This window comes from Panthera uncia (assembly GCF_023721935.1).
Source record: "Panthera uncia isolate 11264 chromosome A1 unlocalized genomic scaffold, Puncia_PCG_1.0 HiC_scaffold_16, whole genome shotgun sequence".
Taxonomy (NCBI): Eukaryota; Metazoa; Chordata; class Mammalia; order Carnivora; family Felidae; genus Panthera; species Panthera uncia.
In genome coordinates this window covers 69,544,559-69,572,407 of record NW_026057576.1, presented here as the reverse complement: position 1 = coordinate 69,572,407, position 27,849 = coordinate 69,544,559, and the positions used below count along the sequence as shown (strand labels likewise).

The window sequence follows — 27,849 nt, the reverse complement described above, 5'->3', positions numbered from 1 at the left end:
GTGGTCTGTGGCAGGGGTGTTGGGGGATGGAAGTAAAGGGTCAGTAAAGGTACATGGGGGACTCAACTCTGAGAGTGACCTGATCTGCTTTGGATTTGAGTGGTTCACTCCAGAGGTGACATGCTCCGTGCACTACAGGAGAAACTGAGGCAGGAAATCCTTCTGGCGAGAAATGTCTTCAAAAATTTTTGTTTGAGGTATGTATTATTTTAAGGATTTCACAGCTTTTATAATGTTCCTCATGCTTGAAGGTCTGCCAATTCATTGCCACTCCCCAATAATTTGTTTCTAATTGCCTCACCACTAATCCCTATTCTGAGAAGCAGTCTAGCTCACCAAATCCCTGGAGGCAGAAATAAACCATTTGGGTGATAGATGTTTGTGTTGTTGCAGAACATTCCATGTATTGCAGACTGCGAATTCTTCAGACAATCCTCGTTTGTCTATTTTTCATGTGGCAATAAACATAGGTAAAAGTAACATGCATGCTCTGAGCACTATTGAAGTGATAAATAATAAGGCTAAGACACAGTGACAGATGGGCCCTGGGAATGGGGAACAATAAATCATGTGCTCAGGAAGCTAGACCAGTGCCTATCATTTTTGCAAAGGCAAACTGTATCCTTAGAAATGTTTTCAGATAAATGTGTTTGGTTTCTCTGCTTATTAAATACTTGCATGACAATTTAGGTTACTCTCTTATACTGTATAATTGATTGGCAGCCTCTGAGTATTTACCTTTGTAAAAATTGACAGACAACTCTTGAATAACTCCTCAGCCACCAGCATGCAGATTTCTGCCTCAGCATTGTCTGCTCTCCATTTTTGTGGATGGAACAGGCAAATTAAAACCTTTCTGCCATATTTGAGGTGTTAACATTTCTTGAGTACCTGTATGTTAGGCTCTGGTTACATATTCTGGAGGTAGGGAAAAGGGACAGCTTATAACTTGCGAATATAACTTGGGTGTTAATACAGGAGGATTTTCTGGGGGGCGCCTGGGTGGCTCAGTCGGTTAAGCAACTGACTTCGGTTCAGGTCGTGATCTCACGGTTCATGGGTTCGGGCCCCACATCGGGCTCTGTACTGACAGCTCAGAGCCTGGAGCCTGTCTTGGGTTCTGTGTCTCCCTCTATCTCTGCCCCTCCCCCACTTGTGCTCTCTCTCTCTCTCTCTCTCTCTCTCTCTCTCAAAAATAAATAAAATGTAAAAAAAAATTTTTTTAAATACAGGAGGATTTTAAAAGGATATGGACATAACCAATTATGATTAAAAGTCTTTGACAATATGAATGAAAAAAGAGGCAATTTGGTAAATGTGTCAGACACAAAATGTATTATGAGATTACATTTCAAAGCATCAGATTCAAAGTCTATGTATTAAAAGTTGTTTTAAGGGCGCCTGGGTGGCTCAGTTGGTTAAGCATCTACCTTCAGCTCAGGTCATGATCTCACGTTTTGTGAGTTCAAGCCCCAAGTTGGGCTGTCTTATCTCAGCAAAGAGCCTGCTTTGGATGCTGTGTCCCCCCCCTCCTCTTTCTCTACCCCTTCCCAGCTCACATTACCTCTTTTTCTCTCAAAAATAAATATTTTTAAAAAGTTGTTTTAAGCTTATGAAGCCTTAGTGATTATCAATAGTGATTAACATGATATCAATTTCCATTCAGTCATATTTGCAACTACATTATAGTGCACAAAGTATATGCACATTGACCCGATTCCCATTTGCATGGCCTGTAGCCTTTCTTCAGTCAAACTGTATGCATCCAGGAAATACCCAAAAGCTATCTTATAATTTCATCTGTGGTCTTTCATGATCATATAGGAAAAAAGTCGTAACTTTTAGATATTAACTTGAAAGATAATAATACATCTTTCTCTCTTTGCCAGAAGTCAAAGAATCATTCCTGTTAAGGAACAATACTAATTTCAGTGAATGGATGCTTAAATGGATGCATTCATGAGGCATATGAATGGACTTCTTACTGTATGCATTGTAATCTGCAGAAACTCTGTAAGACATCATATATACGCTTATCTAATTCTTTGATATCTTCTGGTTGTCACACTCTGTGCAAGGTGCCCGAAATTGTCCAGTCACAAGGTGTTACTAATCTTCAGAAAAGACTCATTTGCAATGAGGAGAAACTATTTTTTAATGCAACACCAGGGAATATGTTTAGAAAAGATTTAAGTGGAAAACTCAAACTTCAAAACTGATAAACAGGAACTGATTAACAGGAGGGAGTAAATTGTAATTCATTAAACAACCAGGTGGGAATTACAAAGGACGATTCTGGAAGTTAGACAATATGAACCTTTTTAACACGTATAGGCTGAAACGCTGCTTGCTGCATTATGTGTGAGCTACAGCATTGATCAGGGTGGGCTGTGGTCAGATCAGAATCTGAAGGAAAAAGTTGGCACAGACTTGGGAGGATTTTTCAGGAAGATAGGACAGCATGAATAATGAACACGAAAAGAGCAAAACTTATGAGGTGGGGGGTGAGGTCTGAGTGTTGCTCGTCTTTGTATCCCAGCTCACTGTACTGCCTATTAAAGGTTTTTATATATATTAAATGCCTCTTGGTAACCTAAGCCAAAAAATAATAAATAAAACTTATGCCTAGTGGACTATTTCACCACCATACCAATATACCACATCTTCTGTATCCATTCATCAGTCAGTGGACATTTGGGCTCTTTCCATAATTTGGCTCTTGTAGATATTGCTATAAACATCAGGGTGCATGTATCCCTGCAAATTGGTATTTTTGTCTTCTTTGGATAAATACCTAGTAGTATAATTGCTGGATCGGAGAGTGGCAAGGATGTGGAGAAAGTGGAGCCTTCTAACACTGTTAGTAGGAATGCAAACTGGTGCAGCCACTGTGGAAAATAGTATGGAGGTTCCTTAGAAAGTTAAAACTAGCCTAAGTTAAAAGTTAAGAACTAGCTTAAAATAGTTCTCTGTCGCATCCCATAAAATTTCAGTTTTCATTTTTGGAATTTTTTGTGTTTTTTTTTTAAACAATCACAACTATGCCTCATTCTTAAAATAAAGATCAAGTGATATTTTTGTCTCTTTCTGCCAACATTCTAGTAAAAAGTACATTTGTTTAATAAAAGTCAATTTGAAAATGTACACTTTTATTTTTCTTCCTAGGATATATCAACATATATTGTATATTTAACCTTTTTTTCTAAAAATTTTTTAATATTTCTTTTTGAGAGAGAGCATGAACAGGGGAGAGGCAGAGAGAGAGGGACACAGAATCTGAAGCAGGCTCCAGACTGAGCTGTCAGCACAGAGCCTGACGTGGGGCTCAGACTCACGAACTATGAGATCATGACCTGAGCTGAAGTCAGACACTTAACCGACTGAGCCACCCAGGGACCCCTGTATATTCAACATTTTTTAAAACTGAGAATGTAAATCACATAAGGGTAGGAGTTTTGTTTTTTTCTTCACTCCTTTCATTACAGCCTTAAACACTGTCTAGATCATGAAGATATTCTATACATTGAGTGAATGAATGAACAATAAATTTGCTTAGTATATTAAGAAACTCAAGGGAATCTTCAAAGTGCAACTTTAAGTAATTTGTATTTTGTCATCCTTTTGGATATCAACTGAAATTAGACTCAGAGAAATTCAATTTTATATTGGCTATATTGTCTACATTTAGATTATAATTAATTCATATTTTCAGCTAGCTATGCAATATACCAGGCAAACATGATGCTTATAATGAAAGATGTTTTGTAAGGTTTTGAGGGCAACTATCATATCCTTAAATTATTTCTTCTGTATGTGATATGTGTGTGTGTGAGCGTGTGTGCACGCACATACTCAGAACCAGTGGCTCTCTGAGGTGCTATTTTTCTCTTCTTCAGGTTTAAATCATCATATAACGATCATAACACTTAACAGGTCATTGTCCTCATGACCCAGACCCCAAGACTCAGGGTTTACTTTCATATCTCTTTTGTGAATCTTCTCAAGGACATGAGTTACCAAATTTGGTGGATTCTCTCACCACTGATAAAATTATTTAGGCGTTTGGGAACTAGCATTGTTTTCTTTAAACTCTCTATAGAATTAATTTTCCTATCTTCCCCACTATGTTTATAGGTTTATTGTAAGTTATTCTATCTTACACATTAGCTGCGTGTGTACATACACACTTTTCTATGCAAGATTGTTTTGTGTGTATGTGTGTTTGTGTTTTAGTAGGCATTATACCTCCTCTTTTTAAAAAAATTTTTAATGTTTATTTATTTTTGTGAGAGAGAGAGAGACAGAGACAGAGACAGAGACAGAGACACAGTGCAAGCAAGGATGGGGTAGAAAGAGAGGGAGACACTTCAAAGAGAATCTGAAGCAGGCTCCAGGCTCTGAGCTGTCAGCACAGAGCCTGACACAGGGCTCGAACTCATGAACTTCAAGATCATGACCTGAGTCAAAGTCAGATGCTTAATCAATTGAGCCACCCAGGCACCCCAGTGTTATACATCCTCTGTGTAAAGTAGATGATTCCTCCGTGTTACTAAGCTGAATTTATACTTCATCTCTGAGTCAGATAACTTTTACTAAGTGGCTTATCATACTGTTAGTTTGGTGAATAATAAAAATTATTCCTGGAAACTTCTCAAGGAATCTTTTTTGATAACTTATTTATTACTAAGGGTGGATGGTTCTGGAAATTATGTACAAATATCCTACAACACATTTCATCATTTAAAAAAAATCTTGGCATTCTGTTCCTATTTTTATTTTCTAAGCAGGTTCAGTCAGAGTTGGTAATAATAGATGTCACTGAATTCAGAATTGAGTCTCATATATTGTGATGAAACTAGTGACTTAATGGGGCAGTTCTAAGAAAGAAAAGGCCTTTCTATTTAAGGTTCCAATTCTCAACTAATGGAGTTCTCTGGTTTGTTATTTGAAAGGGAAATTTTTTTTAATTCCCATTTTTTAAAAAATATGCATTCTAGTGTCAGAGTAGATTGATTATTGAAGATGAAAGTAGTGTGTCTTTTTTATCACATATGATTCCAATTACAGTTGAAATCAATATATATTTGATATATTTACTACTGAAGGCAAGTGTATTCTTCACTTTTAATGTAGCTCATGGTGAATTCGTGGTTAATTTCCTACTGATGGTGGTTGGTTCACAGTCTGAAAGGCCTTCATGCTGATCCCTGTGGCTCTTAGTTCTTGTAGGAAGAGAGCTGGTTGGGGGCTTAAGCTGCCTACTGAGTAGGATGGCCTCTGGTTTCTTAAATGGTAGAATCTGTGTGGCTAAGAGAAAAAATGATGATGATTTCCATTTGTGTGAACTTAAAATTTTCCATGTCTCACTCTGCAGTCACTTGTGTTTTATAAATTATTTTCTTTATATAAAAATGCTTCATTTAAAATGCTAAAGGTATTCCTTTGGAAAGTGTGTTCAGCTATGAAACAAAAATTATGGATAGCTTATACCGAATTAACATTTGGCCCTTCTTTCCACAGATTTTTTTTGAAGTTATTAATTTTGTGTGATAACTCCACATGCAATTTATTTTTAGGGGGATAGTTCCTATGTGAAAGATCGCTGGTGTGTTTTTGATGGATTTATGGTCTTCTGCCTTTGGGTTTCATTGGTATTGCAGGTAATTAAAACTTTTAAATTACAAGGGGGTATTTTCCAAAATGTGCATTGTTTTGCATTGAAAATCTCAATAAAAATAGTAACAAATATATGTCAAATGTCATAGTGTAACTTACTACAACATTATGTTATTTAAAATGTTTATGAGAAAAAAAACCATAACATTTTAATCATTGTCTGTCACATCTGTGAATGACTTTAATCAGTAATGAACATCAATACGACAGCAAATTCCTTCTTACTAAAAAGGTGTAAAAATATATTTATTGAAATAAAGGACATTTAATTTAAAAATTCAAAATCCGTCTTTTATGTGACTGAATCCTCACTAAAAACGGCTGAAAAGTGTAGATACATTGGGATGAACATAAAATACTATATTCCAAATAGAAAATGCCTTACTATGAGAAATGGGGAACATATATTAAAAAGGCCTAAAGGTGGGACTTTCCCAGATAATAGAATTCATTTCCATGCATTCATTCAGGCTTGATTTTGCATTTAATTCAACGCAAGTTACCATATTCGTCATTAAAAAATTTAGAATAACACAAATTCACATCCATCCCGCAAAGTCATCATAACGCTTATTGAAGATCTCTCCTTATTTTTATAAAGCTCGCCTCTCCAACAGTCTGATTTCATCCTGCATATTAATGTGTTCTTTTCCATTTAATAGCTATTCTGTGATTGACAGACGTTTTCTAATTATCATTTTGCCTCTGTTTAGTAAATGGTACAATTCCTTTTTATTTTTTATACTAATTTTAACCCTTTCTCCACTACTTCATGTTTTAGATATTTTGAAAGTTCCACCAAAGAACTTTTATTATTATTATTATTAGTGAAGACGACTTAGCGTACTTGCTCTGTATCCTAAGTTGGCATTTGTTTTTGTAATAAAAACTGTGCTTTGATGAATTACATGGGAAATTACTAAGAGCAGTGGCATTTACATTAGTTTATGTATTCATTTTCTCTAGAGATAGCTGTAGCTTCCAGGTGGACTCAAAAGAAAATCCATTTCAGTGGAAGAAAATGCAGGGCCAAGCCCAGAGTGCTGGGTGAACCTCCTGATACCATCTGTGTTTGCTGTGACTGCAGACAATGCTAAGGGAAGCCCTGAGCTTGTTTATTGACCTCTTAATTTACAGGTATTTGAAATTGCTGATATAGTTGACCAGATGTCACCTTGGGGCATGTTGCGGATCCCACGGCCACTAATTATGATTCGGGCATTCCGGATTTATTTCCGATTTGAACTACCAAGGACCAGAATTACAAACATTTTAAAGTAAGCACTGTTTTTATAGATGTTAAGGAGGAAAGTCTATGACATTTTTGTAAGTTTTACCTACTTTTCCCCCCCCTCCTAGGCGATCAGGAGAACAAATATGGAGCGTTTCGATTTTCCTACTTTTCTTTCTACTTCTTTATGGAATTTTAGGAGTTCAGATGTTTGGAACATTTACCTATCACTGTGTAGTAAATGACACGAAACCAGGGTAAGTGTATCTACTAACTGCATTTTAATCTAGGTGATTAACAAGAAAGTTTCTGCAATTCTTAGGAGAAAAATCTGTGTCTAAATGGAACAAAAAAGTATTTATGGGCTCTGTTCTATATTCTCTGCTTCCTCAAAATTTTTTTGTCTGATTTTTTAACATAAGTATTCAAGACAAGCCAGACTGAAAAAATGTAAGCCTGTGGGCAGGAAGACTAAGCAGATTCCAAGTGTGCATTTGGAGGTTTTCCTTGGAGTGACAGAAAGAGGAGCGTGCTGCCATAATACCATCTGAGTATTTTCATCTCTTATTTAAATAAGATGGAAATGAGAAGTGGTGTAACTACTTGGAAAAACAGTTGGGCAGTTTCTTAGAAAGTTAAACAGACACCTACCATATATTCCGTTTATTCCATTCTAGGTATCTTACCAGGGGCAATGAAAACATATATCCATAAAAAAAGACTTCTACCTAGTGACTGTATTTATAATAGCCCAAACTTCTAAGAACCCAAATTTATACCAACAGGTTGATGAATAAACAAATTGTGATTATATCCATATGATGAATACTATTTAGCAATAAAAAAAAGTATGAGGAATTGATATATACAACATCTTGGATGAATCTCAAAATAATTATGCTGAGCGAATGAAGCCAGATGAAAAAAATTACATATTCTGTGATTCCATGAATTCAAAATTCTAAAAAATGCAAGCTTGTCTGTAATGACAAAAAGGAAATCGGTGACAGCCTGGGAGTAAGGATGGGAATAAAAGTAGGGGTTACCAAGGGGCATTAGGAAACCTTTGAGGTTGATTGACATGTTCATTATCTTGGTCGTGGTTCTGTGCACTTAAAATTTATCAAAGCTGTACATGTTTTAAAAATACTTATTGAGAGAGAGAAAGACTGAGGCAAGGGCAGAGAGAGGGAGAGAGAGAATCTTAAGCAGGCTCCGTGCCCATCATGGAGCCCATGTGGGGCTCGATCTTACAACCATGAGATCATGACCTGAGTCGAAATTAAGAGTTGGATGCCCAACCAACCGAGCCCCCCAGTCTGTATATTTTAATATGCGCAATTTATTCTATGTCAGGTATATTTTACTAAAATGGTATAGAAATGTCTTAGTGTAAAGCAGAAATCTAAATTTCTTCATACAGTTAGACAGTTGATTGAGTACTCTTTATTTTGTGCTGTTACCCACTGAATTTAACGTGACTTTTCTCATTTACTAATTCCCTGTTTATACTGGGTTTGTACCTATGGACTCTGTTGTGCTTGATTGACTACCCCTGTTTAACTACCCCTTTACCCATATTACACACTCTAGAATTTGTTTAAATTCTAACATGGCTGCATACATGGGGTCTGTTTCCAGCTTCCAGCCTTACACAAGCTCAGAACCCTATTATCTGCATCTTGTGGGCATTAAAATCCAAGCTCTTGGCTCCTGGACACTTAATGCCCCATTCATACCATTTTTCAATGCGTGTATTTCCCTGTCTCTAGTTTTTAGTTCCCTCTTACCTTTTGACCTTTTGGAATGTATTTTTCTTTCTTGAAAGCCCAGATAGGCATCTTTAAATGTTACCATTTATCCAACCGGTCTACTTGTTTGTAATGGAAAGTGTTGAATTTAATACAGCCCAGTTTGCCGGAACTACCCTCTGGCACTCATAGCTATTTTTCCCCCCAATTTTTCTCATTACCTTGTGAAGTCCTTGAGGACACAAAGGGAGAGGGGTGGAGAACATTCATCTTATGTCTCGTACTTAGTCTAGCGCAGAGTAAGTACTTAGTAACTGTCTATTGAAGGCATGGTGCACAATACATTATATTTACACAGATAATAATAACATTGTGACAAGTTGATATAGAGGAGGAAATTTAAAACAGAGGAATAAAAGCAAGTTTCTAAATAGGACAAAGGAGAAATAGTTAAAAAGTAGAAAAGCACTGTTGAAAGTGGAGAGAGGCAGTGAACTAGCACAAATATGGTGAGGAAGTTGAAGGAAGAGGTGAGTAAGGGGGCTGTCTGTGTGGGTGAGGGAAGAGACAAATGTGTGGAAGAAAACCTGTAAGTAGTTTTTTTTTAAGTGTATGTAGGCTGTAAAATATGTCTAGATTGTTCCATGAATGAATATGGAGGTGGGAAAAAGATATTGTGTGGGTGGGAAACAATAGAATAGAGTTGAACAGAGAAAGCTTCCGGATAAGAAAGCCTCTGTGTTCTAATAACAGTGAGCACAGGAAGCTGATTTAAAGTTTCCATTTTATTAAAAATCAAGTCAGAATGCGAGACTTCTAAAGCATGTTAGAATTGTAAAACTACTTGGAAGATCAGACATCCTGCTGGCAAACCTAATTTTGACACATAAAGTACGATACAAATGGTGAAGAGGGATAGGAGCACCTCTGACCTCAGGGCCCTTGCATCACTTCAGAAAGTGCTCTTCACCATCTCCTTACCATATGCAGTACTAGGACATGAATGGCAAAGAAACAAAACAAAACAAAACAAAACAAAAAACAAAACAGCAAACAAAAAAAGCCATTAAAGGACCTCTTGTATTCTGAATATTAGCTCCAGCTCATTACTTAATCCTAAAAATGGAATTCTCTATGAAGAATTTCATACATTTTGGCAGAGTTTTTGGTTACTCTAGACACAGAAGTTATGGAAGAATGTCTGCATGTTCTCTCTTTCCAGTATTTATAAAATCTGCCCATTAGCATTATGTCCATACACATATATCTTGCCTTCCTTTTATGTGACAGTTTACTCTCTGAGAAGAAAATATGTAACTGCCCTCAGGATAGTAATGTTGCTACAATAACAGCTTTCTTTCGTAAGTTTGATGATTCATTTGAAGGACCAATCATTTATGCCATTTTTTATTTTAATTTTCAGTTCAGTATTAACTGAGTTTTAGTCTCACTCATAAGCAGAAAAATTATTGATGCCATTTTACCATTAGTTCCAGCCAGACATTAATTTATTTTTAGACACTCAAAAAACTGTCCAAAGTCAAAATAAAACACATAAAAAATCCCAATTAAAAAAATCCCAACCTTTTTGTTTCCTTTTCTTCTGAACTAGAAATTTCTCATCAACATCTCTGAGTCAGATATTAAGCTACATCCTGATGGTTGTGTTTCCAGCGATCAGTGTTGCCAGTCACTGGCATGACCTCATTTCTCTTATTTATTGTCCTTTAACAATCCTTCCGATTTCTGCTTAATTGTTTTGCATGCACAACAGCCTAATAATGGGAGAGTCTTCAGGCAGAGCTGTGTCTGTTCAGAAACCTGTATATCCTGCGTTTCCAGGCTGACCTCTGGAATTGATTATGTGTAGCCTGTGAGGCAAACAGGATAAATAAGGAAGCAACTCAATACACCCAGTTTTGCTTTTAGATGAAGCTGATTTCTTTTAAAGCAGAGAGAAGGGAATCTTAGCTTTGTCCTCAGTAGCATTACTAGTAAAGCTTTATTCTCCTCTGATAATGAAGGGCGACCTAAGGCAGTTATGGCACAGGTAGTGGGATTTGACTCAGCAAAGCAGTTCATATCCTACAGAAATTTGAGAAAAGCGATGGCCTGTGGCAGAAACAGGTGTTACAAAATCCCAAATGTGTTGGCAGAAATCTCCCTGAAGCTACAAGATGATCACGTAAAAATGAGCTGGTAGGTGAAATAGAAAAGATGAAGACTTATCTGCCACCTTATTACCATTCCTGAGAAAGGAGAGAAATTTATTTCTAGCTGAGTATCAAATAATGAAATCTTCTTCCCAAGAGTGAGATAATTAGAAAAACCCTAAAGAAAGCAAATGTGAATATTAAGTATATAAAAGTTGATTCCACCAGGAATTCAAGTAAATACTTATAATGGCTGAGCCATTAGTTTTGAGACCCAGAGGTAGGGAACCGCACATCACAGATGCCCAGGACGTTCCTAGAGTATCCTTGCTGTGGCAGAGTAATTACTAATAGCTTTCTTTTCCATCTCAGGGAAATCTCAGGACGGTCACCCCACCCCAGGGTAGCTTGTAGGACTTGGTGGTATTTTATAAAATATCACTGACACTTAGCCTAGAGATAAGGTAAAGTTGGATTTGGGTTTTTTATCACTGGCCCCAAATAATATTTAAGTTTACCCTTTAGGGTACTTGGGAAAATAAATGAATTATTATCTTATAAATTCTGTTCATAAAATAATGAGTTTTTTTAACGGAAAAGTCAGAAGAATTAAAGATAGAAACGTGGTGGAACTTAAAATGTTAATTTTTAATTTCTATGGACTTTATCAAGAGGGAATTTTGTAGAATATGTAAAATCGTAATGCCTCAAATTCATGCAAAGGTCTTTGAAGTCTTCTTGATTTATATTTAAACTTCTTTTGAAGGATGAAGACACACTGTTCAGTTTAACTTGCAGGACTCACGCAGAGACGTCTGCTGGGTGGGCGATATAAGAACAAGTTTGGATAAATGCATATTGGAGAGATTTTTCTTTAAAATATTTAAAGAAGAAATGAAAATACTCTGATGGGTGCATGTAAATTTCTAACTAAATTAACAGCCACATTTATGGAGCACCTGTTCTACCTCATGTATTGTGCTTTTATAACTTATTTTTAGAACAACCTGAAAGGAATTATTTCCCCCATTTTGCAGATGAAGACACAGTCCCAACATAAATAATATGTTGGTCTGGTAAGTGAGAGTGTTAGGATTTGACTCAAGTCTGACTTCCAAGCCCCTGCTTGTTCTCCCATTTGAGCAATTTCTACCTTGTTATGATCCCATATTTGTAAACCTGTAGACACATACAGGCGCACATCTGTATGATACACTCTTTATATGGCATAGAGAAAATTAAAGTCTACATGACCTCTGGTTTCTTTCTACCACCACGGAGATGGTGTGTTCCGGGGGTTCTGTTTCATCCAAGCCCATAAAATAGTGACACACAATATATTTGTATGAGTCCATCGACCCCTTCTAAAATTGTGCATATCCATCTCAAAGATGTGGCCCATTCGAACCACCAGTTAAATCCACCTTTTATCTGTTACTAATTTTAAAAAAATAAATGTGAGTAAATATTTCAGAATAACTTGAATTCCCATATGAAAAGTAATACCAAAGTTATTTTCACCAGAACAGCAAAAACATTTGTGAGTCTTCAATATAAAAAAAGAAAATCCTACACTTTGAAAAAGGGTCTAAAAGTAATCAAGTGATTTTTTTTGATCAATTATAATATAGCACTTCTTTTGATCTTACTTCCCAGAAAGAAGAGAATGTCATAACATAGGTTATAAAACTCTTGCTATTAGTGGTAAATATTTATTGAACAATTGATAGCTGTTATCTTCTCATTCAATACCCATAACAGCTTTCTACGTGCGTCATGTTCTATTTTTATACTCTGTATTACAGCCAAGGAGATTGAACCTTAGTGAGGTTAAATAAGATATCCAAGATGAAACAGTGTGTAACTGGCAGAAGCAGAGTTGAAACCCAGTTCTCCCCAACACTGATTTCTAGGCTTTTAAAGATTCATGTTGTACCATGGTCCGTAAGTGAGATGATCTTCAACATGTGCGTGTGTCCATGTTTGAATAAAATGTTTAGTTTCCCTTCGGTTGCAAGGAGCACATGCTTAGGAGACAAACTCTGAATGGGCAGATGAGTACCTGGTTAAGATCGCCTATATTAGGACTCAAAATTAGGAGATGCACTCCTGAACCTACTGTGTGAATGGGAAATGAGGGGTCTTGACAGTTCAGCCCCTCACAAATCACGTTCACTGTAGTTGTCTGTGTAGAAATCATTACCGAGCATCATTTTGGTATCTCAGGTTCAATCGGACTAGCTTGCGTTCCTCCCGATAGAAAGCACCCTCACGTGACCATAGCAGCACCATATCAGTGACCATAGCACACCAGGAGTACCTGTTGGGAATTCATCTCTAGGGTGGGATCTCTTTGATAGAGAAAATCACCTGGCCAACTTTGTAAAAAAAACAAACTCCGAGCCATATCCATGGATTCCTATCTATTGGCAGGGCTGAGACTCTCAGAATTGGTTGGGTTAGAAATCAGTGATTTAAACCCTTGGTTCTACAATTAAAACTCCCAAAGATGTGTTAAGAGTGGAAGGCAAATTTTGCATGGCTTCTTCAAAGATAAATCTGGAATCTTCAAAGAAATGCTAAGCTTTTAGCTACTATGCTTCCACCTGTGGGGAACTTGAGTTTCCTGGACCCTTCAGACTGTGTCCTTAGAAATGTCAGCAGCGCCTGGGTGGCTCAGTCAGTTAAGCACAGGACCTTCACTTTGGCTCAAGCCATGATCTTGCAGTTTCGTCAGTTTGAGCCCCGTGTAGGACTCTGCACTGACAGTTGGGAGTCTGCTTGGGATTGTCTCTGTCTCCCTCTCTCTCTACCCCTCCCCTGTTCACGCTGTCTCTGTCTCTCTCAAAAATAAATAAATTTTTTCTTTATTTTTTAAGTTAAAAACAATATCTAAGAAGCACCAGAGGTGATGAGAGCTTCTTGTCATTCTTCCAAAGAAGCAGGTTTCCCATGTGTTCTGGGAACTCTAGAAATAAAATAAATTTTGTTTATTTAGTGACTCACCTGTCTTAGATCTAGCAGTTGAGTGGGGCAGGTATACTTTGTGGTTGGTAGTTACACATTCTTAGCACTGTGGAACTCTCACATCATTTAGCCGCAAACAATAGCACCCTGTCAGAGTGGGGAGAATGGCTGTTCCCCAGCTGTACAATTCAGCCAAACCACAGCCAGTAAACATAAATATATTTGGAGCTTCTAATAGGTATGAGGCACTTTGTATTCCTAATTGCTAATTCATAAGGTGATCTCATATGTTGGGCATTAGGAATCCTCATGAGAGAGAAGAGGAAGTAGTTCCTTGCCACACATTAACTAATTGATAGAATCACCGATTGAAGACCTATAATCTTTGTCCCAAATTCTGGTGGCCATTTTCCGCCTTGCCAGCTGACTCCTCAGCCTGGGATCTTGTAGCTTCTTAAGCAAAGGAAGAAGAGTTACTGCTTGAGGAGCCCTTGGTCCAGATTCAAAATGTCAAGGGTATGGGCACATGGATGCCTCAGTCAGTTAAGCATCCCACTCTTGGTTTCAGCTCAGGTCATGAACTCACGGTTTGTCGTGAGTTTGAGCCCCACATTGGACTCTTGTGTTGATAGTGTGGAGCTTGTTTGGGATTCTCTCTCTCCCTCTCCTTGCCCCTCCTGCATATTCTCTCTCTCTCTCTCTCAAAAAAAAAAAAAAAAAAAAAAAGGTGTCAAGGGTAGTGTACTTTGTCTTATGACCTCAAATCAGTTTTCACATTTCCAATTTGGAGCTGATCAATGCAAACTCTGTGTCCTGATACTTTACTGATACTCTTTGAATACATGAATACATTCAAATACCTCTCATTGTCTAATCCTTGTTCAGATGCCCATTTCCTGGTCCCTGTCACCTGTGTTGTCACTTATCCATATCAGCAAAGTAGTGAGTGATAGAATTAAGGGAGTACAGTTGGGGAAAATACATAATTAAAAGAACTATTCAGATATAACAAGGTACAATGATGATTTAAAATACTTGTTTCAAAAGAAAATAATGTTTTGTCATTTAAATTACATACACTATTTGAAAAAAGTATTTAATTTTGCCATTTTGATGCATGATGAATTTAGCACTTTATGGCTTTGTCTATCTACCCATTCAGGAATGGAGTAAGGAATGGAAAATCATTAAAATACTCTCAGCCAAACAGTAAGGGGAAATTTATTCCCTAATTACTTACAAAATGTGCCAGTTTTACTTGTTTATAAAATGTGGGTGATGTCAATATTATTTCCTACCTCAGACTATTTGTCTTATTTTGTAGTCCCTCTAAAAGTCCAGGTACGGCAATTAAAAGTTTTCAAAATCAATAAATAGTCTCTTCTCTGCAAATTCCAGGGTGGGGTAAATGTTCCAAAACATCCAGCATTGGAAGTAGCCAGGCCAATTCATAAGAGTTTTTAATTAACCCTGGAAGAGGAGGCCAAATAGGAATGAAAACGAAGCCAGATGATTCTCTGGAATGAACCCAAAATGCGGGTAGCAGCCAGAGCGAGTCCATTGTCAGCAAAGGAAAGGGACAACCTGTAAATGCAGGTCTAAGCGGGACAACCTATAAATGCAGGTCTAAGTTTTGAGCAAGAAAAAAACCCTTGTTGTCTGCCTGCCATTAAGAGTGAGGCAAGCAATGCCCTAATGTATCAAAGGGCACATTCACTGTCCTTCCAGGTGCAAAGACTGTGTGTGTGTGTGTGTGTGTGTGTGTGTGTGTGTGTGTTCACTCCATGGGTTTAACCAGAAATGTATTCTCCTATTTATTTTTGACTCCTAGAAGATACAATATAAATAGAAGAGAAACCTATGGATGCAATAAATAACAAAATGTTTTTCAAGTATATAGTGTTGTCTGTTGCATATGGATTTGTTGTGCCATGTACTTCCTTTTTTGCATCACTGACAATTTCATCGTGGAATGCAAACCTCAGAAACACGTTCGTTGTAGCCAAGCCTCTGTGAATGTTTTTTTTACAGCAAATGGACCAAATTTGGCTACAAGAACTCAGTGTTTTTCTGCTTATGTGCAGTTCTTCAGGGGGAAAAAAATGTAAGAAAAATATAAACAAAATAGCTATCTATAAATTCCCATTGTAGGTATAGTTCATGAAAATCTTGCAAATAAGTAATAACTTCTTCTGTCAATTAGTGTCTTTGACCTTTTGGCCATTCTCACAAATGAGGGACAGGGTGTAAGTAAGCTCAAAGTGTATCAGACACACTGTGTCAGTTTGGGGGAAGCACAGATTTTTGTCTTTTTTCCCCAATATGCAAAATCTCTGAGAATGTAGTTTAAAAATTGGTTGCTATGGTAACAAGTGCTTGTTTATAATCCCTGAGAAAAAGCCGAGAATAGCCACACCAGCAATGAAAGGGTGAAAACGTGTTCTCTTTCTCTCCCTGACCTTTCTTGTTCTCTCTCTCCTGTGCACACAGGCTCTGGCATTTCCTCTTTCCAGGATGCCCTAGATCTGCCTTAGACCTAGCATTTGTTGATCCTTAAGTAGTCACTCCAAGCAACAACCCCATTGGAAGTTCTTCCCAATGCTCACCATCTACCACCTGCAGTCAGATGTGATGTTTCTGCTTTGTGAGCCTGTAACACTAGCAACATATAGCTGGCTCTCAAAGCATTCGCCATGCTCTACTGTGGTCATGACTTTGCTAGGTAGTAAAGCCTCTGATTTGGAAATACCTTCTTGGTCATCTCTGTTCCTAACATGTTGTGTGGCACAGAATGGGCCATTCAAATATAATCATTTTGAATGAGTGAATAGACAAATGCAGTAAAGTGGCCTCACTAAGAATAGGGGAAAAACAATTTCTGAAAAGGGGCTAAGTAATAATAAGAATAGTTATGTTCTTAAGTGAGAGTAACCACAAAATGCCAACACTAAATGCATTACAACCAGCAGTGACAGCAGTTTGATATCGGTAGAGAAAGATGAGATTGTGAGTAATGAGAAGAATTTGAACACAAAATCTTGAGCTATTGCATTTGGCATTGTTGAGTCCTATGGACAGAGGAGAACAGAACACAATGGGCATGTGATGTGCTCTAGTTATTACCTTTTTTTTTTTTTCTTTAAATGAAAATGTGATGAGGTCATTCTGGGAATAGTTGTTTTTAATAATAGCTGAAAAGTTTCTCATCTTACAGATGAGGACACTGAGGCTCAGATGGTCAAAGTGAATTGCCCAAGGTAATTAAGTTGGTTAATCACTAAACTGAATGATATCCTTGTGTTCCAATGTATAGCTCTATCAGCGCTCTATACCATCAGGAGTAATAATTAACTTAGGACCATAAAACTCTTGGGGTGCCTGGGTGGCTCAGTCAGTTGGGTGTCCAACTTCGGCTCAGGTCATGATCTCACAGCTCGTGGGTTCAAGCCCCGTGTCGGGATCTGTCCTGACGGCTCAGAGCCTGGAGCCTGCTTAGGATTCTGTGTCTCCCTCTCTCTCTGCCCCTCCCCTGCTCACACTCTGTGTGTGTCTCTCTCTCTCAAAAATAAATAAACATTATAATTTTTTTTAAAAGACCATAAAACTCTTAAATACTTAAGTATTATTTGAGGCTGTTGTAAACAGTTTTAGCAACAAGTTCAGAACACATTTTCTTAGATTTCAAACTCCTACATAATGTTTTATGTAAATAGGATATTTTGTTAAGAATTTTTTAAAAAAGCATATGCCAGGCAGATAATTAATGTCTTTTGAAAAACAATTAACTACTCCAAGGAATTCTAGTATTCATTTTGAAACATGGAAACTACTGAAGCCAGAATTTAAAAAAATGGAAAATCCATGCCAATTTTTGGATATCACACTTACAAATTGCATAAAAACAACAGGATCCAATTGCTGAAGAATTTCTTCTGTGGTTACTTTACAAGCAAACAAATAAACAAAAACATTAGTAGATTTGTCATAAATTTAAATAATTGTAGAAAGACACATTTCTTCACTTAGTAAAAAAATAATTATTACACATTTACTATGCATTAGTTAAGATTCTTCAGAGAAATAGAACCAATAGGATGTTTATATAGGAAGCAATGAGATTTATTTTAAAGAATTGGCATATGTGATTATGGCGACTAGCAAGACCAACATTTCAGAGCAAGCCAGCAAGCTGGAAATTTCAGAATGAGCTGTTGTTGCAGTATTGAGTACAAAAGTAGTTTGGAGGCTGAATTCTTTTCAGAGGATCTCAGTATTTTTCCGTAAGGCCTTTAACTGATTAGATGAGGCCCACCCATATTATGTTGGATAATCTGCTCTACTCAGAGTCTACTGATTTAAATGTTAATTGCATCTTAAAAAATACCTTCACAGCAACCTCTAGACGGTGTTTGACCAAACAACTGGGCACCATAGTGTAGCCAAATTCACTCATAAATTTAACCATCAGACTATATGTCAGGAACTGTGTGGACTTGGAGGTTATACTGGGGAACAGTCAAGTTTGGGAGACACCCAATGAACAGCTGACCACTCAAACATGAATTACACACTTCCCAAGTGCCAGAAATGAAAAGTGTGGGTACTTTGAGAAATTATAGCAGAGAAGCCTAACCCAGCCTGAGGGACTTGAAGAGGCTCCCCTGAGAAAGTGACATTCAGGCTGGGGCCTAAAAAGTGAAAAATGGGTTAACCAAGCAGAGATGGGAGGAGAGGTTTCCAAGCAGAGGAAAAAGTCCTAAAGTAGAAGGAGCACACCAAGAGCTGAGATAAGACCACCATGTTGGGTACTGGGCCATTTGAAAGGGGAGAAGCCAGATCCTTTGGATCTTATAGATGAGATTTGCCATGGACAGGCTTCAGGTAAGACCAAGATTATGAAAAGCCTGTCTGTATGTTCTGTGGCTAACGGATTGGAAGGGTTAAGAGTGCTGCAGGATGACCAGTTCGGGCACTAGATGGTGATGCAGGTAGAGGTGAAGACGGTGAGAGTTGAATGAGCTCAAAAGATATTTTGGCAGATATTTAGGGCCACATGATGATTAGTTATGGGAGTTAAAGGAAAAGTAGATATCAAGGAGATTGCGGACTCTCAAGCTTGCTCAGCACTGTGGATGAAGGTCTCATGGTGCTGCTTGTCATGAAGGAATGTTGGCAAAGGAGTCTGGGCTCAGTAAGGGGAGTAGAGTTGGAGGCACTTGGGGCGTAGCCAGGTGGAGACATCTAATAGGTAGTTGGACATGTAACTCTGAGAGTCTAAAAGACACCTAGGATGAGAGAACTGCAACTATGAGAATGGATTTGTCTGCACAGGGAGAGACTATCATAAAAAAAGAGAGGAGGCCAAAGACCGAGCTCAGAGCAACTCAGAACTGAGGGCCAGTTCCAGAAGGAGAATGACCTGAGAGACAGGGACAAAACTAGCATCGTCCAAGTCAGCAACTGTTGCATCTCTCTCTCTCTCTCTCTCTCTCTCTCTCTCTCTCCCTCCCTCCCCCCCCAACCACAACTGGGAAAGGTTTTCTCTTTTTAAGGACTCGTGTGATTAGGTCAGGCTCACCCAGATAATCCAGGATAATGACCCAAATTCAAGCTTTTTAGCCTTGTTCACATCTGTAACCTTAATTCCATTTGCCATGTTCCTAACATATTCACGTGTTCCGGACATAAGAATGTGCACACCTTGAGGGGGACGTTGTTCTGCCCACCATCAAACAAGTATGTGCAGTGCTATCAGAAGCCGCAGGAGAGAGAAACTGAAAATGGTCCAGCTGGATGTGACACATGGAAATAAACAAGAGCAAGTCTAGTGGATTCGGGATCATGCAAAAGAGGCTAAAAAATTAAATTAGGGGGCTTAGAAATTGATAATTTTTTTTCAAGAAATCCAACTGTGAATAAGAAATGCAGGTCTTGAAACCCACTTAAGCATGAGTGAATATTTATTAGGACTGGAAGACTCATTGTCTATATTTAGAGTTTGGCTGGTTGTAGCAAGAATTCTACCCTCCCTAATTCCAGAAAGCCTCTTTTTGTATCATGAATATCTGATAGAAAATGAACAAGGAAATAATTAACGTTAACAAATAAAAATAAAACTTAGAAGATTCTTGCTAACGGTGACAATGAAACAACTATACATTCTGAAACTCCCAATGTTTATTTCCACTTTTAAAAAGAGTAATTATCATGTGGTTTTAGATACATGAGTTCCAGGGCAATTAATCATCTAATAAATGTGACTCTAACAAGCATTTGCTAATAGCTTGATGTTGGCAAAAATAATGTGTTTCAGATCTGCTGCCTCTGAAGCCAAAAGATTTCAACATAATATCTGGGCTGGTGAGGGTTGTGCTTGAAATGAGAATCAGTGTTAATATGAAAGAAAAAAATAAATGGAATACAAAAGGAGAAAACTGCTCTAATACTTATAAATCAGTAATAGTTAACAGTTATTGGGTGAGTAACTGATTCCCAGTGCTATTCTGGGAGTTGAATATTAGCTCGTTGAAACATAAGACGCTCCCACCAGTTGGTGTGAATGCTATCCCCATTTTACAAATATGGAAACTGAGGCAGCACACAACAAGACTAGGGTTCCAGTCTAATCTTGTCCAATCCAATCAGGCTATCAATAGCAATCGAGAACAGCTAACACTTACTGTCTACCAAGTACCTGTTTTAAGTACCTTACAGACTAAGTCATTACATTTTTGCCACAGCCCTGTGAGATAGGCATCTCCCTGCCATCTCCTGAGGAAGAAACTGAGGCACAGATAGGTAAATTATTAATTTCGATGGGCTTCCCTCTCTGAACTTCACCTTAACCTTCCTTAAGTTAGGAATTAAGTGATCTATGCAGTTTCTTTCAGCTGCCCAGTGCTGTCAGTATCACGTGCCTGAATTCCTTCTGTTCTTTTGACAAGTCTTTTAACGTTTATTTACTTTTGAGACAGAGAGAGACAGAGCATGAATGGGGGAGGGTCAGAGAGAGAGAGGGAGACACAGAATCTGAAACAGGCTCCAGGCTCTGAGCTAGTCAGCACAGAGCCCAACGCGGGGCACGAACTCACGAACCGCGAGATCATGACCTGAGCTGAAGTCGGACGCTTAGCCAACTGAGCCACCCAGGCGCCCCTCTTTTGACAAATCTTTATTATGTTTTTACGTATGTTTTGTTTGCTACATTTTATTATTGTAATGATTACTAAATATTTATAATAAGCATTTATTGAACATTATTATTATTGTTGAACATTTATTTATTGTGACATGCTAGGTGCTAAGTTGAATGAATTCCTTGGTTTACTTAACCTTCACACAGGCTTTGCTTTTAATTATGGCTACTCTCCCTAGCTGACAGATGAAAAAACTGAGCTTAGAAACATTTAGAACTTTATTCAAGTCACACAACTAATAATTGGGAGACCTTGGGATCAGACCCAGAAAACCTACTCTGAAACTTAAGTCCCCTTAAACACTTAGCTCTAATGTGTGGTGTCCACATCAGAAACATAGTCAGGTCAGACTTAAGCAAAGATGAATATTTGGTCTACATATAAAAATATGAAATAGGGTGAAGTAAGTGATATGTCTACCCAAAATCATATCTCTCAGACATAACCAAGTAGTAATTTCCACAATGAGAACTTTCCCTTGGGTTTTCTGTGTGGGGTCCAAAGGAGCCCATACCATATACCAGAGGGCACAATTATTTCAACACTTATTCCCTGACAGTGGACAGATTATCTCCTGGCAGCTAATAGAATCCTGAAGGAATGCACTTGGGGTGTCTGAAATGCAGGTGAGGATTTTAGAGCTTTGTTTACAACTGAGACAGAGCTGGTGAGGTGTCAGCAGGCCTCAGGTATGTATGTGCAAACCTGTGAATTGTGTGTGTGCACAGTGGCCTCAAGCAGGGAAGGGATTGCAGAGCGTTGAGTGTCAGACTCTAGAGAAAACGCATTATACACAGGGAAGGAAGCAGCCAATTGAATATAAGAAGGTATTAAAGAAGAAATATGACCCAAAACATCTGCCTCAATTTGGCTGTAAGCTGAGGGCTAAGACTGTCCTGAGGTCCATCCCCACTTAGGAAATGCTTACAAACATCGAGGTAGTGGGAAATGACTTGTAATAAAATCATGGATTTAGAAGGCTTGTGAAATCGTCTAGCCTAAACTTTGGCCAGGGCGCACAAGCCATGTGAATTGTCTCAGAGAGCAGCTATTCAGGGCCCATTTTAAAGGTCAGCCCAGAATGAGATTCCACAATCACCATTCCAGCGATGACCCATACTTGCTCCCAAGAAAGCTATTACTTATCTAAATCCTCATACATCAATTTAATCTCCACCTTGCCCTCCAGAACAATGAAACAGGGATGTATTACCATCCACCTAAAAGACCTTCATGTTCCTGGAGCTATCACTAAATCACCCTATAATCTCTCTCTTTCCAACACCATTCCATTGGTTTCTTCAATCCCACGTTATTTGTCTGGATTCCTTTCTCAACTGCACATCTGCCAACACAGAAGAAGACTGAGTGTCATTTATGCGACTCATAGGATGACATCCTATGATCGTCATCATTTACTGTTTGGTTAGAAGTAGGCAAGTAAAATTTGTGCCCACAGTAGGGTAAGTATTTGGTGAACAACAAGGAAGCCCCAAGCAGGTTAACATTCCTTGAAAATTTACAGCAGAATTCTTTCCTTTGCTTATCTGGGTCTTGGTCCTTAATGACCAAAACAATAATAGTAATAGTATTCTTATATAGAGCTATTGTGAGGACAAATCAGGGATCATTTGAGAATGTCTCATTATGTCATTAATGCTATGAACACCCTTCATGAATCATGAATCTTACGTCTGGCTCCCTATACAACAGCTAATAGTGAAGGGTGATTACATTATTCATTTTAATCAACATTTACAATTGTCCAAATTGGCTAACCTTTTCATAATTTGTTCACAGAAATGTAACCTGGAATAGCTTAGCTATCCCAGATACACACTGCTCACCAGAGCTGGAGGAAGGCTACCAGTGCCCCCCAGGATTTAAATGCATGGACCTCGAAGACCTGGGACTTAGCAGGCAAGAGCTGGGCTACAGTGGCTTTAATGAGATAGGTCTGTCTTACCACTAAAACACATTTTCAGTTTCTGTTTTAAAATGTTTATGAAATGGAGAGAATACTTGTTTAACTGATGTTTGCTGTTGAGATTGGCTATAGCATTTAAGAAACACAACTACAGATTTTAATGTTCTTCCTGGGTTGTGATACAGTCTGCCTTACAGTCTGTAAAGACAGTCTGCTTATATGGATATTCATCAGTGTCTGTAGAGGGTTCAGTATCCCTTATTTTAGAGTATTTTGATTCCTAATTACAGCACTTAAAACTATTTGTTGAGCAAGGTTCAGGGCTTGTTGACTGAAAGATAAGCAGGGTTGGGTTTTGTTCCACTTGTAACTGTGAACCAGTAGGCAAGGTAAGTCTTAAATAACTGAAGTAGTAGTCATTGATAAGTGCATGAAAACTGGAAAGTAATCCTGGAATGGAAGATAGCTAATGAAATACTTAATGAATATGCATCAACTATGTAATAGACATATGGGAAATGATGATATGCTCAAATGTATACATTTATCTGTGGCTTGTGCTATTAAGTCCTGAAATGTGCCATTGTATACAGTAATGAAAGTACTTAACATCTGCCATTTAGTTTATATCATTGCATTTATTACCATTTCATGCAAGGGGTGCATGTTTCATTATTGAGACAAACAAACAAAAACCTAAGCATTCTAAACAATTATTTTATGCTTTGAGAACTTGTCTTAGCTCAGGCTGCCATGACAAAATACCATAGACTGGGTAGCATAAATAACATCACTTCATTTCTCCATTTCCCTCTAGTCTGGAGCCTGGAAGTCCAAGCTCAGGGTGCCCTCATGGTTGGTTCCGGTGAAGCCCCTCTCTTTGGCTCACACATGGGTGTCTTCTCGCTGTATTCTTATTTGGTGGTGAGGATAGGGAAAGAGAGAGAGAAAGAGACAGTGAGTAGGAAGAAAGGAAGAAGAGGGAGAGGGAGAAAGCTCTCTGACCTCTTCTTGTAAGGGAAAAAAATCCCATCATGAGAGCCCCACCCTCATGATCTCATCTAAATTGAATTCACTTTCCAAAGGCCCCATCTCCTAACACCATCCCATCGCAGTGGGGGTTTGGACTTCAGCATATGAGTTTGGGGTGGAAGCAACACAAACGTTCAGTCCGTAAGGGAATTGTTATCAGAATCATTTGGAAACAACAACAACAACAACAACAACAACAACAACAACAATTTTCCCTTCAAGTTTCAAGGCCCAGGCGCATTTAAGAGAGTTCTAGACACTTTTACTCAGGACCTAAGAGAATCTCCGTGTTTAACAGTGTGGTGGTTGTGCTTCTTTGGAAGCCAAATCTACTTCCTGACTTTTGGTGTGGTTTCATAACTCCGCGAGCAGCTGTACAATGCGGGGTGTCATGGCCAGGCAAGAGAGCGTGAGCTTCTGTCAACCCTGGATTGCAACTGCTATAGACACAGCCAATCAGTCTTTATACATCAGGAAAAGTGGCTGATAAATCTTCCTCTCACCCTGGTGTTCCATCACAGCAGCCCACAGATGGTGTTATGCGGGATGGCATAATGAACTCTGGGCTGGGTGCTGGAATTTCAGAAAGAATATGTAGAAGATCTTGCACTGATTGAGGAATACTCTTCTGCTGTCTGAACTAAAAAACCACAAGGCTACAGCCTTTAGATAGAGCATAATAGTGAACTTGGGCTGAAAGCCACAAATAGTTGGTAGTTTTAAAACAGTGAGTTTTGCAAATAACGTTCCTAAATTTGTATTCTTATGTTTTTAATATGCCCTCAGAGCGTATTTCCAGCATTGTGTTTAGATGGGTAATCGTTCACCCCTTTGGCCAATGGTACACTTTCCTACGTCACCAAATTTAGAAGCCAGCAGATGTGAAGGCATTTCGATTTGCTGTACTCTCTTCAACTTATCTGGCTTTGGAATCAATCTTATATCCTTCCCCTGGTTATAAGGACTTTTACAGATTATGCTGATGACTTTCAGGGATGAGCAGGAAATCACAGGCGTGGTTTGGGAGATGGGATGTATATTTTGGGTAAGCCGCGTGGACTGAGTTCCAGGAATCCTGACCCCTTGGGCACAGCTAGAATGGGCTCATCAGAGCCTCTAACTCTTTAAAGGGCTAACTAGGTGTGCCCGTGTCTTCATGAAGGGTGGCCAGCATTCAGTAGTTAGACTCTCCTTGCACAAAAATCTCTATTCCTATAGAATCATATTGCTAAATCGAATCACTTCCTGGCCATTTTGAATGCAGCAATTGTGCCTAAACTCAGAATGCTGCATTATGGTCAAGCTGATTCAGCTTTCTTCACTGTGACTTACAATCTCTTCAACCACTGTGCAGTACTCTCGTTGAGAAGGCAAGTTTTCTCACAGAGCGTATTGGCTTCAGAAGCCTGATTCTAGGAGAGAACTGCCCCGGGGGCAGCAGGCCTCCACTAAGGCAATAATCTTACTGTTTATTTGCACATTTATCTCCCAAGGATTTAAGCTCCTTGAAAACAGGAAGTACATCTTTTCATCTCCATGCCTTCAGGGCCTGGCACAAGGCCGAGCTCCATAAATATTTACTAATGGACTGAACAAAGTATATGTCCTTTTGAATTTGATGGTAACCAGTCATGTTTGTGTTAGGATATAGAGCCATAATAGAGAATTAAATTGTTTTCTTGTTGTTCTTTCCCCTGGTTTTGTCTGCTTTTGTTGGCAGTATTCATTATTCCTCATGACTTGCTTTTCTATACAAGCTTAATTTGGTCTGTTTGCTTCTTTTTCTCAAATGATGCTTGAGTTCAACACCACTGTATGACTAATGGTTACATAATGAAATGTTGACTTTGTACTGTAACCCAAAAAGTTTAAAATGGTCACTATACCTTGGACTGAAATTGCTAACTAACTTTCTGATATTATGCATCTTTGTAGATACACAAATTGTGATATTTTAGATCATCTCAAAGGTTTTACGGAAACAAAATAAAATTTTCCTCCAAAATGAGGAAAAGAAATTATTTTACTAGGCACACATGATCATCTCTTTTTGCATGCAGTTGAATTTAAAACAATTAGGTGATTTATTGTGCATATAAATTTGGTCAATGTACTTTATATGTAAGTAAGCATGATTAATTAAAAAGGAGCACATTTCCTCTTCTTACTAATCAGATTGTCATATAATACATTGAATTTCAACTCATTTATAACATTTCATTTATAAGTAGCTTTATGTCTCGTTAAAATTTAATATTGATGATGTTGAAAAACTCACTTTTTAAAATACATGAAAAGCCAGAGTCATTAAAGTAGAAAATTTATAAAGAGCTTCAACTGTAAAATTGTAAAGACACCCTTGCATCTCTAAAGTCATCAAATATCAAGAAGACTGAGAAGTAGAAATGCAGTTTCCATATTTAAGGACTCTGAAAAACCCGGCACTAATAAACCACACATCAGAAGACCAGGTGTCTAACAGATTACTTCCTGAAAGGATTCTGGCAACTGAGGATCTCAGGCAGAGCCAGCAGAATGCTGACATTCTCAAATAAAGAATATTCCCAGAGGAGCAGAGTAGTTCTCTGTTTGAGTCAGGACATCAGTGTGTGGCTGACCGTGGGAACTTTCTGGGACTCCATGTGACATCTCAAAGTGGAGGCTCTCGTTCCTGCAAACATTTAGTAGAGAAATAAAGAAGACGAGATCCTCAGTCTGGGGGGGGCCCCGATGCTGCTGCTCCGTGTTGATGAAGACAAGGGCCCAATCTGGCTATCCCTTAAGATGACATGGGGAGGCTTTTAAAACATAACACTTCTCAAGCACCACTCTCAGCCCAGTTAAATGAAAACCTTGGGATGATCCAAGGCATAGATGGTTTTTAGAAGCTCAGTGTGTGTTCTAAATGTTCATGCACCGTTGTGAACACTTGGACCGAAGCAGCACTGATACACCCACACACACCTGTCTTAGAAAAAACTTCCTTTCTCTCCCGCCTGACAAATACCTGATCCTCTGAAACTGATTTCACAGATGAGGAACTATCAAAAAGAATGAGGACCATATCTATAAAAATGCACATTTAGGTATGTGTAAAACTGAAAAAAAAAATCCAAGAGATATAATTTTTAAAAATTGCAGAAAAAGACGACCTAAATATGTGGATTTAAAGGGTACAGCTGTTGCAGTAAATGATCATAGAACAATCAACGCTGAGGCATTTCTTACTAAAGTTGCTGGAATTCAGAGCTAAAGAAAGCATCCCATGCGCATCCAGAAAAAAATGATCAAGTCAGTTCTTTTTCTTTTTTTCCCAAGCAATACTCAAACAAGTGTAGCTCCGGGAGGAACCCGGGGCCTCCAGTCAGTTCTAAGGGAAGCCATCGTTGAGAACTGAAACTTCGTCAGGACTCAAGTCCAGGATACAAGGACACAGGGCTTACAAAGTCCTCAGAGAAAGAACGTGTCAAACTAGTTTTGGTTACCATTGAAGAAACAAGAACTCAGAGACTGCATTTTCCATTAATCCTTCTTGAAGACATTGGGCCAATCAAGAATGACAGGTCGTGAGCCTAGTCTCTAGTATCTACTCAGTGTAAAAACAAAGCTAATACAACTTCAGGATTTACAGAATATATAAATATTACACATTATGGCTGTGTAGAAGAGATGAGAAGAAAATCCAGGGAGGCAGTGTAGTGATGTTAGTGTCCTTATACTCAGCAATAAGAAATATATTGTCTTATGCTACATATGACTTATGTAATGGAGGTATATGTGTAGTTGAACAAGAATGAATTACAAAGTAAAAAATATCTACTTTAGAAAAAATTCACAATCAATATAATGGCCCTGGGGTTTGGATCACAGCTCTACTACATACTAGTATGGTGACCTTGGAGAAGTAATTAACCTC

The 27,849-nt window shown here is 38.3% G+C and overlaps 1 protein-coding gene across 2 annotated transcripts in view; it reads left to right on the top strand.

Annotated features, from left to right (window-relative positions):
• Positions 1 to 27,849, top strand: part of NALCN (sodium leak channel, non-selective) — a 298,281-nt gene that overhangs the window by 11,792 nt on the left and 258,640 nt on the right. For both annotated transcript variants that reach the window (XM_049647172.1, XM_049647173.1), the window contains exons 3-6: positions 5,577 to 5,660; positions 6,814 to 6,953; positions 7,036 to 7,164; positions 22,775 to 22,929. In XM_049647172.1, the coding sequence (XP_049503129.1) occupies positions 5,577 to 5,660; positions 6,814 to 6,953; positions 7,036 to 7,164; positions 22,775 to 22,929 (508 nt within the window). The remainder of the gene's footprint in view (positions 1 to 5,576; positions 5,661 to 6,813; positions 6,954 to 7,035; positions 7,165 to 22,774; positions 22,930 to 27,849) is intronic.